At 34.2% G+C, this 14,378-nt stretch overlaps 1 protein-coding gene across 1 annotated transcript; it reads left to right on the top strand.

The window, feature by feature from the left end:
- Window positions 1-4,317: 4,317 nt before the first annotated feature.
- On the top strand, window positions 4,318-14,188 carry LOC148191537 (ABC transporter C family member 8-like). Its single transcript, XM_088102135.1, has 11 exons — window positions 4,318-6,461; window positions 6,564-6,884; window positions 6,976-7,062; window positions 7,140-7,727; window positions 7,843-8,007; window positions 8,098-8,392; window positions 8,486-8,700; window positions 8,804-9,109; window positions 9,214-9,277; window positions 13,469-13,708; window positions 13,794-14,188. The coding sequence occupies exons 1-11, from the start codon at window positions 4,458-4,460 to the stop codon at window positions 13,898-13,900; spliced, it is 4,392 nt and encodes a 1,463-aa protein (XP_087958261.1). The 5' UTR covers window positions 4,318-4,457; the 3' UTR covers window positions 13,901-14,188.
- The last annotated feature ends 190 nt before the right edge of the window (window positions 14,189-14,378 follow it).

Raw genomic sequence — 14,378 nt, forward strand, 5'->3', positions numbered from 1 at the left:
AGATTTCAAAAATGAGTAAGAAGTCAGTTTCCCCCACATCGGATGTCTATATGGCTGTAGAAGTAGGATTGGCGGGATCGGACGTCCAAATGGAGTTAAAAAGTGACCTTTTAGATTTTAAAAAATGAGTATATAGAAGTCGGTTCCCCAACATATGACGTTTGTCTATATGGCTGTAGAAGTCGGATTGACGGGATCTGACATCTAAATGGAGTTAAAAAGTAACTTTTTAGATTTCAAAAATGAGTATATAGAAGTTGGTTCCCCCCACATCGGACGTCTATATGGCTGTAAAAGTCGGATTGGCGGGATCGGACGTCTAAATGGAGTTAAAAAGTGACTTTTTAGATTTCAAAAATGAGTATATAGAAGTCGGTACCCCCACATCGGACGTCTATATGGCTGTAGAAATCAGATTGGTGGGATCAGGCGTCTAAATGGAGTTAAAAAGTGACTTTTTAGATTTAAAAAATGAGTATATAGAAGTCGGTTCCCCCACATCGGACGTCTATATGGTTGTAGAAGTCTAATTGGCGGGATCTGACGTCTAAATGGAGTTAAAAAGTGACTTTTTAGATTTAAAAAAAAGAGTACATAGAATCTGTTCCCCCACATCATACGTCTCTATGGCTTTAGACTTCTGTTCCTTCCAGAACAAACGTCTATATGGTTGTTTTATTTACGAAAAATGCCACCAGTCATTTTTTACGTTGGATGTTCAAGAATTGGACGTCTAAAGGGTGACGTTAAAGGTCTTTTCTGCACTAGTGTTTCATCGCTTCATTTTCCTGGAAAAACCAAGTAACTCATCACCATTACACACTACAGTTCTTTGTGAAATATAAAGAAATAGTTTTATAAACAATTAATCATTCATGTTCTTTCAAAGAGAAATAAATTAAATAAAAATAGAAAATAATAAACATTACAATAAAGTGTATAATGGGTCATGTAATTGTTGAATTTTGATTAGAAAGTTACTCAACTACTAATTTTTGTTTGTTTGTAGAGCTAATACAATTTTTATATTTTATATTAAGATCCATCATTTATTTATTTCCAAATTATTTTACATTAACTCGGTACTAAAAAAACGTTTCAAAATGATTTCTTTACGAGATTTTTAATAAAGTATTGATTTTCAATTTTCTTTTCAATATTTATTTAGAGTTTGTATATATTGAAATTAAACAACAATATTGTATTTATTGTCAAAAATAAAATTATCCAAATAAATAATATATTTTTAATTCCCCTGTAGAAACTATAATTTATCATCATTTGACTGAGAAAGTAAAAGTTCTTTTTTCCATAACCATTATCTTGTATAATTATTCTGTGTATATATAGCTGAATGAGACAATGCAGCACATTCTTCAACAATTGCTTTTTCATAGATACTTTTCAAGGTTCTAATCTCACCTACTTCCATTCACAAGGGAGTGCATGATGATATAATAATTATTAAACTCTGTAAGTTGTATAATATGGAATTTTTCTTTCTGGAATTTTTCTTTGAAAAATTCTTCCGTAGAAAATTCACAAAGCTTTAATCATTTTCAGAATTGTTGGATTGACATATTATACAATTAAAACATGACAGAAATGATGTGATATGTAGCTATCTTGGATGAAATGAATACTGCATGAGAAGCTGTCGTATTATTTTTTTATTTTGATTCCTACTCCAACTTTATAATGTATTGGTTCAATCATTCCAGGGTTTAAAAATTACAAATTTTAATAAAAATATTTAAAAAATGTGATTGAATTGACCAATCAATCTAATTTTATTAATAATCAATTAATATGAATAAAAAATACATAAACTGTATCCAACTATTTTTTGTATTGAATTGAAGATTCATTTTATCCAAATTCAATCAATCAATAGTTTATATATCTACGTAAAATCTCAGTAAAAACAATTAAAGGTTAAATAATTTTTTTCATAGAATTTTCTTTAATTTATTAAACATATATAATAAAAATATAAGTTTTAATAAAAATATTAGTATAACATTTATATATAAATAAAATTTTGTTTGAATTTGGAGATATAAAATTATTCAATTAAAAAAAAATTTAATACTTATTTTGATCTCTCGGTTCGGTTTGTTAGATTTGTTTAAATTGTCCTACCTTTTTTTCAAATGTTTACAAACATTTCATATTTTGTAAAAACGGTTCGAGTTTGTCATTTTTTATGTAGCAACCTCTGTCAATGAGGGATAGACACCCTTCCCACCCAAAACTAGAAGCTTCATCACATAATATCCTTCTTCTGCAATCGTTGTAATCCTCATCCAGCCATAATGAATATCGAGCTACATCGTAGCCTCCATCGCAACTTCTCCTTCGTTCCACCACTGATTCGCGAAGCCACCGTGAGTGCCCTCGTTCAACTGCAAAGCTTACCACAAACCCTCATTCAATCCTTACATCATCCATTGAAATATCTTTGCACCAGAACCTACAAATCTGCGAATCCTAAAATTGCAAAAACCCTAACATTGCAAGAAATCAAAATCGCGAACCATAGAACACGAACGCCAACCACTCAGTTTTATCCATCTGAACCTTATTCTCTTCTTTTCTTAATTGATATAAAGAAATTTAGTTGTTCTTCTATTATGTTATTAGGTTATACAGATTAGAAAAAATTGGAAAAGAACTTGAAGCTCTGAAACAAACCTTTTGTAATTCTTCCTAATTGAAATTATAAATGTCTCTTGCTAGCTTAGAGTGAAATTGTGAAGCTCTAATTATGATATTATGCAAGAAAATAGATTAACATGCTATTTTGAGAATAGCAAACAATCAACATTGTATAAATTATAGAGTCAAAGCAACTTCCATAATTAATTTTAATCAAACATAAAGAATTGAAACTATCAAAACGAGTAGGTAAGACGAAGAACCACAAACCCAAATTTCAACACCAATTTCAACCTATTCTTCAATACAAATCGCGAATTAATTTTAATCTAAAGGTAATTTCATTTAACCCTCTGTTATAAATAATCCATGTCATTAAGTTTTATTTTTAAAATTTACACCTCAATTGACCTCAAAGTGTCACCTAATAATAAATTGAGCTCATTCGGTATTGGCCAAGGGACAACTCTATGTTAGCATTCTTAACGTCGTAAGTAAAAAATGAGCAATTTGAACCGTTTTTACAAAATATAGGATGTTTGTGAACATTTGAAAAAAGATAGGATCACTTTAAACAAACCTAACAAATCATGGACCAAAATAAGTATTAAATTTAAAAAAAGTAAATTAATACAAAATAATAATATAAGACCAAATTGAAATTAATACAATAATATAACATCATAATGACATGTGACATTTTCACATTGTCACATTGTCATGTAACACAATATTAGTTTGAAACGTGACAATTTTTTTTAAAAAATATATTAAAAAATAAAAATAGAAATAATTAAAAAATATTTAAAAAAGTAAGAAACCACAAAAACATCTTTAATTATGTTAATGTCTATCTAACAACAAAGACATGATTACGTTAATTTTTTTAAAATAAAAACGCAATTGATAAAATAAAATCGAGAAACCAATATACAATTTCTAACAAAAATGGGACCTTGCAATAATGTAAAAGTGAAACCAATATACAATAAAATCGAGAAACCAATATACAATTTTTTTAAACTTAATGTATTTTATACATGTAAAAGTGAAATTAAATTTTTTCAAAATATTTTTTTAAAGTTTGTTTGATAATTAAAGTTTATTTAAAATATTTATTTCTGTATTTCTTACATCAAACTTAATCAATTTCACCTGTACTTCAACGTGATCTTCTTCTTATTATATCATAATTAATAACACGACACGGTTGCATAAAAGATTTTGATATTACTGGCAAATCATAACAACGGTTCTCCTTAATCTTTAAATTACATAATTATTTAATTATTAAATCAAATCAAAATATTAAAATCAATTCATGTTACTAAAGTTTTTTTTGTCTGTTTCTAACCTTTTAAACACGATATAGTATGCAATCCTTTTGAGATTAACACTTCAAGCACATTATAATTGAAGTGTCTGCTCCAAAAAGGGAAAAATCTCTCTACCACTCAAATCCAATCTTCAACAGTTTTTAAGTGCAATGTTTGCCATGCTCCAACCACTCAAATCAAAAGTGAAAGTGATTCTCTTTGCAAGGGTTTGTACAGGAAGGTGGGGCACACTGATTATGTCAGTTATTCCCTTTTTAGTAACATGTATCCAACATTTCTTTCTTCTCTGCACCGTTAGTGCCACACAACAACACTAAGTTCTTTATTGAAGGAGACTGTGGAAGTTACCTTTTCATGCAAATGATGTCTTTTGTCTAGTTCTTTGACCTTGTTCATTTGCATGAAGAGCATCTTCTAAAGTTTCCCATTGCTGCGTCTAAAAGTCTTGATCATTCTTAGACGATGATGATGATGATGATGGAGATTTTTACTGGATACGCTGATGATTTCTCATGGATTTGTCTGAAGCATTTTGAGTTCACTTCTTTCTGTTCACAAAGGAGCACAATAGACACTATAAATCTAATTTTCCTCTGTGTCTTCTACGCTTCCACCATTGTCACTTTAATCAGAAGAAATTTTATAAATGGAAGTCATACCAAAACCAGGGTTTTCCTTTTTGTCTCTATCTGTTGTGCGATCACCAGCGTTGTGTTTTACAGTATTGCCCTGTGGAGTATCATAGCCAAAACTGGGAACTCCATGGCTAACCACCTCAGCTGGTTAGCATGCGTTGTACGAGGATTTGTTTGGACTTCTTTAGCAGTTTCATTGCTCGTTCAGGGACACAAATGGATCAAAGTTCTAAACTCTGTCTGGTGGGCATGTTCCTTTGCACTAGTTTCGGCTCTCCACATTGAAATTCTGTTTCGAAAGCATGCAATAGAAATTTTCGATGTCCTACTATGGCTCTTACACACGCTTCTTCTCTTCTGTGCCTTCCAAAACCTTGGTTACTTTGTCATTCAAAAGGTGCCGAAAAGTTTATCTGAACCGTTGTTAGCTCCGAAAGTTGACTCGGAAGAAACAGGACTAGGTCGTGCTTCCTTTCTGAGCAAGTTGACTTTCTCTTGGGTTAACTCCTTACTCAGTTTGGGTTACTCAAGGCCACTATCTCTTGAAGACATCCCTTCCATTCTTTCTGAAGATAAGGCACACCTGTCCCACCAAAACTTCATGCATGCATGGCAATCCCTTGCGAGGGAGAGAAGCAAGAACAACACCAAAAACTTGGTGTTTTGGTCCATTGTTAGAACTCACTTAAAAGAGAACATATTAATATCTGTTTACGCATTGCTCAGAACCATTGCTGTAGCTGTTTCTCCTTTAATACTCTATGCTTTTGTCAACTTTTCAAATAGTAGGGATTCCGGGGAGACAGATCTCAGAGAAGGTCTTACCATAGTGGGTTTTCTTATTCTCTCCAAAGTGGTTGACTCTGTGTCACAGAGACACTGGTTTTTTTGTACCAGGAGGTCGGGGTTGAAGATGAGATCAGCTCTGATGGTTGCAGTGTATGAAAAACAACTAAAGCTTTCAAACTCAGCAAGGACAAGACACTCGACAGGTGAAATTGTGAATTACATTGCTGTTGATGCGTATCGCATGGCAGAATTCCCTTGGTGGTTTCATCTAACATGGGCATGTACATTGCAAATTCTTCTATCTATCAGTATCCTGTATGGAGTTGTGGGAGTAGGTGCACTTCCCGGTTTAATCCCTCTTCTTATATGTGGACTTATCAATGTGCCATTTGCCAAGTTCCTACAAAAGTGCATGGCACAGTTCATGATTTCACAGGATGAGCGTCTTAGAGCAACTTCAGAAATTCTGAATAGCATGAAAATCATCAAGTTACAGTCCTGGGAAGACAAATTCAAGAGTTTGGTTGAGAACCTACGTGCGAAAGAGTTCATTTGGCTATCTAAGGCACAGGTGTTGAAAGCTTATGGGTCACTTTTATATTGGATGTCTCCTACCATCGTTTCTGCTGTTGTTTTCGTCGGTTGTGCTGTTTTCAATAGTGCTCCATTAAATGCCGGGACCATATTTACAGTTCTTGCAACGTTGAGGAACTTGGCAGAACCTGTTCGAATGATTCCGGAGGCTCTATCTGTTCTGATCCAAGTTAAGGTATCTTTTGATCGTCTCAATACCTTTTTGTTTGACGAAGAACTACATACCAGTGATGGTAACAAAAGTTATAAAAACCGAAGTTCAATTAATGCGGTAGAAATCCAAGCTGGCAACTTCATTTGGGACCATGAATCAGTATCCCCGACTTTAAGAGATGTGAATTTAGAAATTAAATGGGGACAAAAAGTTGCAGTTTGTGGGCCAGTTGGAGCTGGAAAATCATCTTTTTTGTATGCAGTATTAGGAGAGATTCCCAAGATATCAGGAACTGTGAGTTAAGCAAAACAAGTTTAGCTTTATGTTCTCATGTCGTTCATGCTGTTATTCTTTGTATTTAATTGTCTTATGAAATTTCTGAATGATGGAAAATAGGTTAATGTGTTTGGAAACATAGCATATGTTTCTCAAACTTCTTGGATACAGAGTGGGACGGTTCGAGAGAATATACTATTCGGCAAGCCAATGGAGAAAACAAGATACGAGAATGCCATTAGAGTTTGTGCCTTGGATAAGGATATCAATGATTTTAGTAATGGTGATCTTACAGAAATAGGTCAGCGAGGGATTAACATGAGTGGAGGACAAAAGCAAAGGATTCAACTAGCTCGTGCTGTCTACAATGATGCTGACATTTATCTCCTCGATGACCCTTTCAGTGCAGTTGATGCTCACACTGCTGCTATCCTTTTCAAAGTAAGAAACTTTCACAATTAGATTCTTAACTTCAGTGGAACTGTTTTTTCCACCTCATTGAATCAAACCACTTGCATTTATATGGTTACAGGACTGCGTAATGACGGCTCTAAGAGAAAAAACAGTCATTCTAGTGACACATCAAGTGGAGTTTCTCTCAGAAGTTGATACAATCCTGGTAAAGTACATCGTTTAGATACCTATTACATTACATTTGTGTATAATTAACACGAGATTTTATGACTCAAATTCTAGGTAATGGAAGGTGGAAAAGTTACTGAATCAGGAAAGTATGAGAATCTCTTAACAGCTGGGACTGCCTTTGAACAACTTGTGAGCGCTCATACGGAAGCAATTACAGAGTTGGATCAGAATAATGAGAACAGAACTAGTAGAGAAGAGTCTCAAGGTGTTTATAAAAATCAAAGCGAGGGGGAGATTTCTACGGAGGGTCAACTTGGGATGCAACTTACACAAGAAGAAGAAAAAGAGATTGGTGATGTCGGCTTCAAGACATTCTGGGATTATATTTCCTTTTCCAGGGGTCCATTGATGCTGTTTTATATAATTTTGGCACAGTTTGCTTTTATTGCTTTGCAGACCGCATCAACGGTTTGGCTTGCTTTAGCCATTGATATTCCAAAAATAACTAGTGCCTTCTTCGTTGGTGTGTACTCATTAATTTCATTTTCTGGTGTTGCGTTTGTGTATATAAGGTGTCTCTTGAGCGCTTATCTTGGATTAAATGCTTCCAAAGCTTTCTTCACAAGTTTCAATACTGCTATCTTCAATTCTCCTATGCTGTTCTTTGACTCAACCCCCATAGGAAGGATTTTAACAAGAGTAAGATTAAGATTTCATTTCCCAATGGAAAAAAAAAATCTAAATAATTTCCCTCTGTTTGATCATTGCCGTTTAGTCATATTCGAAATTTTGATCCACTTTTTCTCTCTTGCAGGCTTCATCAGATTTAAGTATTTTGGATTTTGACATAACTTATTCGATCACCTTTGTAACATGTATACCAATTGAAATTTTGGTAATGATTGGTGTAATGGTTTTAGTGACATGGCCAGTTCTCATTGTTGCCATTCCTGCAATAGTTGCATCAAAATATGTTCAGGTTTAGCCACTTCAAAATCTTTTTAGTTTTTTATTTCTCGTCCCTGCTTAACTCAGAAAGCTAATTTTTTCCAAATCTTCTCCATGAAAGGAATATTATCAAGCCTCGTCAAGGGAATTAATGAGGATCAATGGAACCACGAAAGCTCCTGTGATGAATTTTGCAGCTGAAACATCACTTGGTGTTGTTACTGTGAGAGCATTCGATATGGTAGAAAGATTTTTTAAAAACTACTTAAAGCTTGTAGACACAGACGCAACACTGTTTTTCCATTCTAATGTGGCCACGGAATGGTTAGTTTTGAGGATTGAAGCACTTCAAAATTTGACAGTCATCACTTCAGCTTTGCTACTTGTTCTATTTCCTCAGGGATACGTATCCTCAGGTAATATTACTTCGGATGTTAATTAGCAAGATAAAGCTTTATGCATGTTATTAACGAGCCTTTAGCTGTTCAAAATTCTCTTGGATTATGCAGGTCTTGTGGGACTCTCTCTCTCTTACGCACTATCCTTGACGTCATCACATATATTTTGGTCTCGATGGTATTGCAACTTATTAAACTATCTTATCTCTGTTGAAAGAATCAAGCAATTCGTTCACCTACCGTCAGAGCCTCCTGCTATTGTGAAGGACCACCAACCTCCATCTTCATGGCCTTCCAAAGGCAGGATTGACCTTCAAGCCTTAGAAGTAAAGTTTCATCCTTGTCTTTCCATTTTTTTTCTTTATTTTAATAGTGTCAAATGGATAAACCCTCTTCTATGTGATGGCTATTTTCCTTCGCTGGTCTCAGATTAGATACCGTCCGAATGCTCCATTAGTGCTTAAGGGTATCACTTGCACGTTTAGAGAAGGGAGTAGAGTGGGAGTTGTAGGAAGAACCGGAAGTGGAAAGAGTACACTCATAAGTGCTTTGTTTCGCTTAGTTGAGCCAGCAAGCGGTGACATTCTCATAGATGGGATTAACATATGCTCAATGGGGTTGAAGGATTTGAGAATGAAACTAAGCATCATCCCTCAGGAACCAACTCTTTTCAAGGGCAGCATCAGAACCAACTTGGACCCTTTAGGCCTGTATTCAGATGATGAGATATGGAAGGTAAATGGACCAGCTCTGCTGTTAAAAATTGTTTGTTTAACACCTTTAAGTTTTGCTTGAGCTTGTACTAAACAAGTGTTTGATTATGTTTCATTTGTACATAGGCTTTAGAGAAATGTCAGCTTAAGGAAACTATCAGCCATCTTCCAAATCTCTTAGACTCTCAGGGTGAGTAAGCTTAACCTGCTTAGAGCCACAGATCTGGTATGGGAATTTTCTGGCCAATTCTCTCAGCAGCCTTTGGAAAAAATCTATTGCAGCTTTACTCTTTCCAGGTTTAAAATCATGAGGGATACACATAATATTTGAACTTGCAAGTTGTTTTTCCAAAATAAAAGGAATAAAAGGTTTAAAGAATAATTCTGATATATTATTTCAAAGAGTAGAGTACCATATATATACATTTAAGGATCCTATAATCCTTCATCTATTAAAGGAATGACTGGTGCACAAATCTGCACAAATTATAATAATATCTAAATTATAACTAACATAATATTTGATTGCCTAATATCCTTTAATAGAATATTTGGCATATCTTAACACCCCACTCAAGTTGGTGCATGGATATCACACATTCCCAACTTGAATAGAGACTCATTAAACAATCTTCTTGATACTCTTTTGGTGAGAACATCAGCCAACTGCAATTCTGATCTTACAAAAGGAAATGAAATTATTCCAGCTTCAAGCTTCTCTTTGATGAAACGTCTATCAATCTCCACATGCTTTGTTCTATCATGTTGCACAGGATTGTGAGCAATTGCTATAGCCGAAGTATTGTCACAGTACAAACTCATAGGTTCATTTTGTGTAAAGCCCAAATCTGATAGCACATTTTTAATCCACAAAAGTTCACATACACCTAGTGCCATGCCTCTGAATTCTGCTTCAGCACTAGATCTTGCTACTACAGGTTGTTTTTTACTCCTCCAAGTTACAAGATTCCCTCCTACAAAAGTAAAGTATCCAGAGGTAGATCTTCTATCATCTTTTGAACCTGCCCAATCTGCATCAGTGTACCCTTCTACCTTTAAGTTTTCATGATTTGAGAACAAAATTCCTTTTCCAGGAGCGGACTTCAAATATCTCAAAATCCTTTCAACAGCATCCATATGAAGCTTCCATGGGTCATGCATAAATTGACTAACAACATTCACTACATAAGTGATATCTGGACGTGTATGGCACAAATAAATTAATTTTCCTACCAGCCTTTGGTATCTTCCTCTGTCTATGCTTGCTGAATTTGAGCATTGAAAAAGTTTATGATTTTGTTCAATTGGTGTATCAGCTGGTTTGCTCCCAAGCAGCCCAGTTTCCGATAGTAAATCAATAGTATATTTTCTTTGGCATAGAAAAATACCATGTTTTGATCTAGCTACTTCAATACCTAAATAAATATTTAAGATTTCCAAGTTGTTTCATCTCAAATTCAGATGCAAGGTATTGTTGTAAACTAGAAATCTCATCTTGGTCATTTCCTGTAACAATCATGTCATCTACATATATAATCAAAGCTGTAATTTTTCCTTTTCCTCTCTTAAAAAATAAGGTGTGATCAGAGTTACTCGCTCTATAGCCAAAAGCCTTCATAGACTTGGTAAACCTTCCAAACCATGCTCTTGGGGATTGTTTTAATCCATATAGAGCCTTCTTTAATTTGCAAACCTTCATTCCAATTGAATCAGTCATGTCTGGTGGAGAATCCATATAAATTTCTTCTGAAATTTCTCCGTGTAGGAAAGCGTTTTTCACATCAAATTGTAGAAGAGGCCAATCTTGGTTTGCAGCTAGCGACAAAAGTATTCTCACAGTATTGAGTTTGGCTACTGGTGCGAATGTCTCTTGGTAATCTACACCATATGACTGAGTGTAACCTTTAGCCACAAGTCGTGCTTTATACCTCTCAACAGTTCCATCAACTTTATGCTTAATTGTAAAGACCCATTTGCAGCCCACAGTTTTCTTCCCTTTTGGTAAGGACACAAGATCCCAAGTGTTGTTTTTTTCTAAAGCTGCCATCTCCTCAACCATTGCTTCGGTCCATCTAGGATCTGCCAAAGCTTCCTGTACATTACTAGGAATAGAAATTGAAGATAATTGAGATACAAATGATGCATATGACTTAGATAACCTGTGAGATGACACATATTTACTAATGGGATATTTAACTTTGGCTTGGAGGTCTGGTTCATATTTAACTAGAGGTTGACCACGGTTAGAACGAGGTGGAAGAATATATTGAACAGTAGTAGACTCAGTGTTTGGTGTGTTGGTGGTCTCACGCAGACAAGAATCAATTTCATGATCAATTTCATTAGTATTATCAGAGATAGTATCAGAAGGTACCTCTGAAGAGTCAAGTTGAACCTGTGGAGAAGATTGAGCCAATTGGTTATGATCAGAAGACACTGTATTATCCAGAAAAGAAGGGTCCATATTTAGGATTGGCTCACTTCCTGTAGAATGATCCTCACACAATAATTTATCTTCACAATCAAACATACCAACATCATGATTATGCACTTCACTTTATTGCCTCCCTGAAGTGGAGAATCAACATAAAAAAATTCATGCTCATTAAATGTCACATCCATAGAAATATAAAATTTCCTTGATGGTGGATGGTAAGCACGATAACCTTTTTGAGTTGATCCATACCCAACAAAAACACATTTGATCGCTCGTTTTTCAAGCTTTGTACGTTGATGTGGGTGTAAGTGAACATATATAACACATCCAAAAATATGAGGTGGTAAATAAACTATGGGAGGAAGGGTACAATGATCAGACAACACATCAAAAGACCTTCGAAAGTTAAGCACACTAGAAGGAGTTCGATTAATTAAATAAACGGCAGAGCTCACAGCCTCACCCCATAAATGAGATGGGACATTACCATCTATCAAAAGTGATCTTGTCACCTCTAATATATGTCTATTTTTCCTCTCAGCCACTCCATTTTGTTGTGGTGAATAAGGACATGTAGTTTGATGCAAGATGCCTTTAGAGTTCATTAACTCTATTAATTCAGTCTTAAAATATTCTCCTCCATTGTCTGATCGAATGACCTTAATAGATGTGTTAAATTGTGTAACAATGAAATGATAGAAGGAACGAACCACATCACACACATCACTTTTATATTTAAGCAAATATACCCAGGTTACCCGAGTACAATCATCAACAAAACTGATAAACCATTTTTTTCCATTATGTGTAGATTGCGGGGCAGGACCCCAAACATCTGTGTGAATTAATGAAAAAGGAAAATTAGTTTTGTTATTGCTTAAAGAAAACACAACACGATGATTTTTTGCCAAAACAAAAGTTTCACAAAAAAAATCAGAAATATTGCATTTATGAAATAGTGATGGAAATAGTTTTTTTAAATAACCAAAAGAGGGATGTCCCAACCGTCTATGCCACAACCAAATTTCTTTTTTGTTTTTATCTTGTATGTGATCGTTCGCAAGACAAGTCAATCCTTTATTATGGTTTGATTGTGAGACATTTTCAAGATAATACAGTCCTTCACTCTCTCTACCACTAGCAATCTTCTCCTTGGAATGGATGTTCTGAAAAAGACAATGGGTTGGGTAAAATAAGGTAAGACAAGAATGTGATTTGGTTAACTTGCTGACGGAGATAAGATTACAGTTTAATGTAGGAACAAATAAAACATCAGGAATCGATAAGGAGGGTGAGAGGGATATAGTACCTATACCTTCAATAGGAGATGAGACCCCATTGGCATTAATAATAACAGTTTTAGAACAATTAGAGGAAAAATTAGTAAATATATGAGGATCACAAGTCATATGATCAGTAGCACCCGAATCAATTATCCAATTACTATCCTTAGTAACAACAGAAAGATTAAGGGCAGAGGTAGATACACCTGACTTGGTCATAAATCCGACAGCAGTAGAAATGTAACTCTTGGAAGCAGCGGAAGTTCCAGAATCATGTTTCTCCGATTGATTGTCATCGGAAGAAGCCATCAGAAATATTCAATGAAAAAAGGCACTGATTCCTATATCTTAGAGGATATCAGTGTTGGCTCTTGATACCATAATAAAAGGTTTAAAGAATAATTCTGATATATTATTTCAAAGAGTAGAGTACCATATATATACATTTAAGGATCCTATAATCCTTCATCTATTAAAGGAATGACAGGTGCACAAATCTGTACAAATTATAATAATATCTAAATTATAACTAACATAATATTTGATTGCCTAATATCCTTTAATAGAATATTTGGCATATCTTAACAAAAAGTCTTTGATTCATAAACTATGATTTTGGAAGAAATTAGACATTGAAGTCTGATTGAGAATGGTTATACAGTGAGTGATGAAGGTGGAAATTGGAGCTTGGGACAACGGCAACTGTTTTGTCTTGGAAGAGTACTGCTAAAGAGGAACAGAATTCTTGTTCTGGATGAAGCCACTGCCTCCATTGACTCTGCCACAGATGCAATTCTACAAAGAATTATCAGACAAGAGTTTGAAGCATGCACAGTTATTACAGTGGCTCACAGGGTTCCCACTGTTATAGACAGTGATATGGTTATGGTCCTCTCCTATGGTATCTTCTTTCATTCTCTTTTCCTCCTTTTTCGATACACTGCTTACTCAGTTAGTTGTCTGATATTTTTTGTATGGTTTCTTAGGGAAAATGGTGGAATATGATGAGCCTTCGAGACTAATGGACACCAATTCTTCATTTTCTAAGCTGGTAGCTGAATATTGGGCCAGCTGCAACAAGAATTCCTCCTAAAATCTTTGTTTGTAAGTAAGATTGAAAAAATAAATGATCGGACGATCCTACGGTTGAATAAAATAAAAGATTGTGGAAACATTTATCGAGTGGTCCTTCCTACACTTTGTGTATCAGTTTGGAGTATGTTGAATTTATATCAGCAGAATAAACTCAGTCATATAAATTATATTGAAATATAAATTATATGTTTGAAGTTTATTAAGTTACTATGGAATTTTTTTCAAAGATTTGATTATATTGTATTTACAGCATGTTTATAATATAATAATAAGTAAATTTGTGTTATGAATTTTAGCAATGAAATTGTGTAGATTATAAAACAAAATTAAAATTATAAATATGATAATAATGATATGAAAAAGTTAGAATATCTTTTATTTAACAATTTATAATAAACTGAAAATATTTATTTAAATTGCTTGAATTTTTTTACTAAATTAAAACTAAACAAAATATTTAATTAATTTGGTTTAGT

This window comes from Vigna umbellata, chromosome 11, assembly GCF_029865625.1.
Source record: "Vigna umbellata cultivar VRB3 chromosome 11, Vumbellata_1.0, whole genome shotgun sequence".
NCBI classification, from domain to species: Eukaryota; Viridiplantae; Streptophyta; class Magnoliopsida; order Fabales; family Fabaceae; genus Vigna; species Vigna umbellata.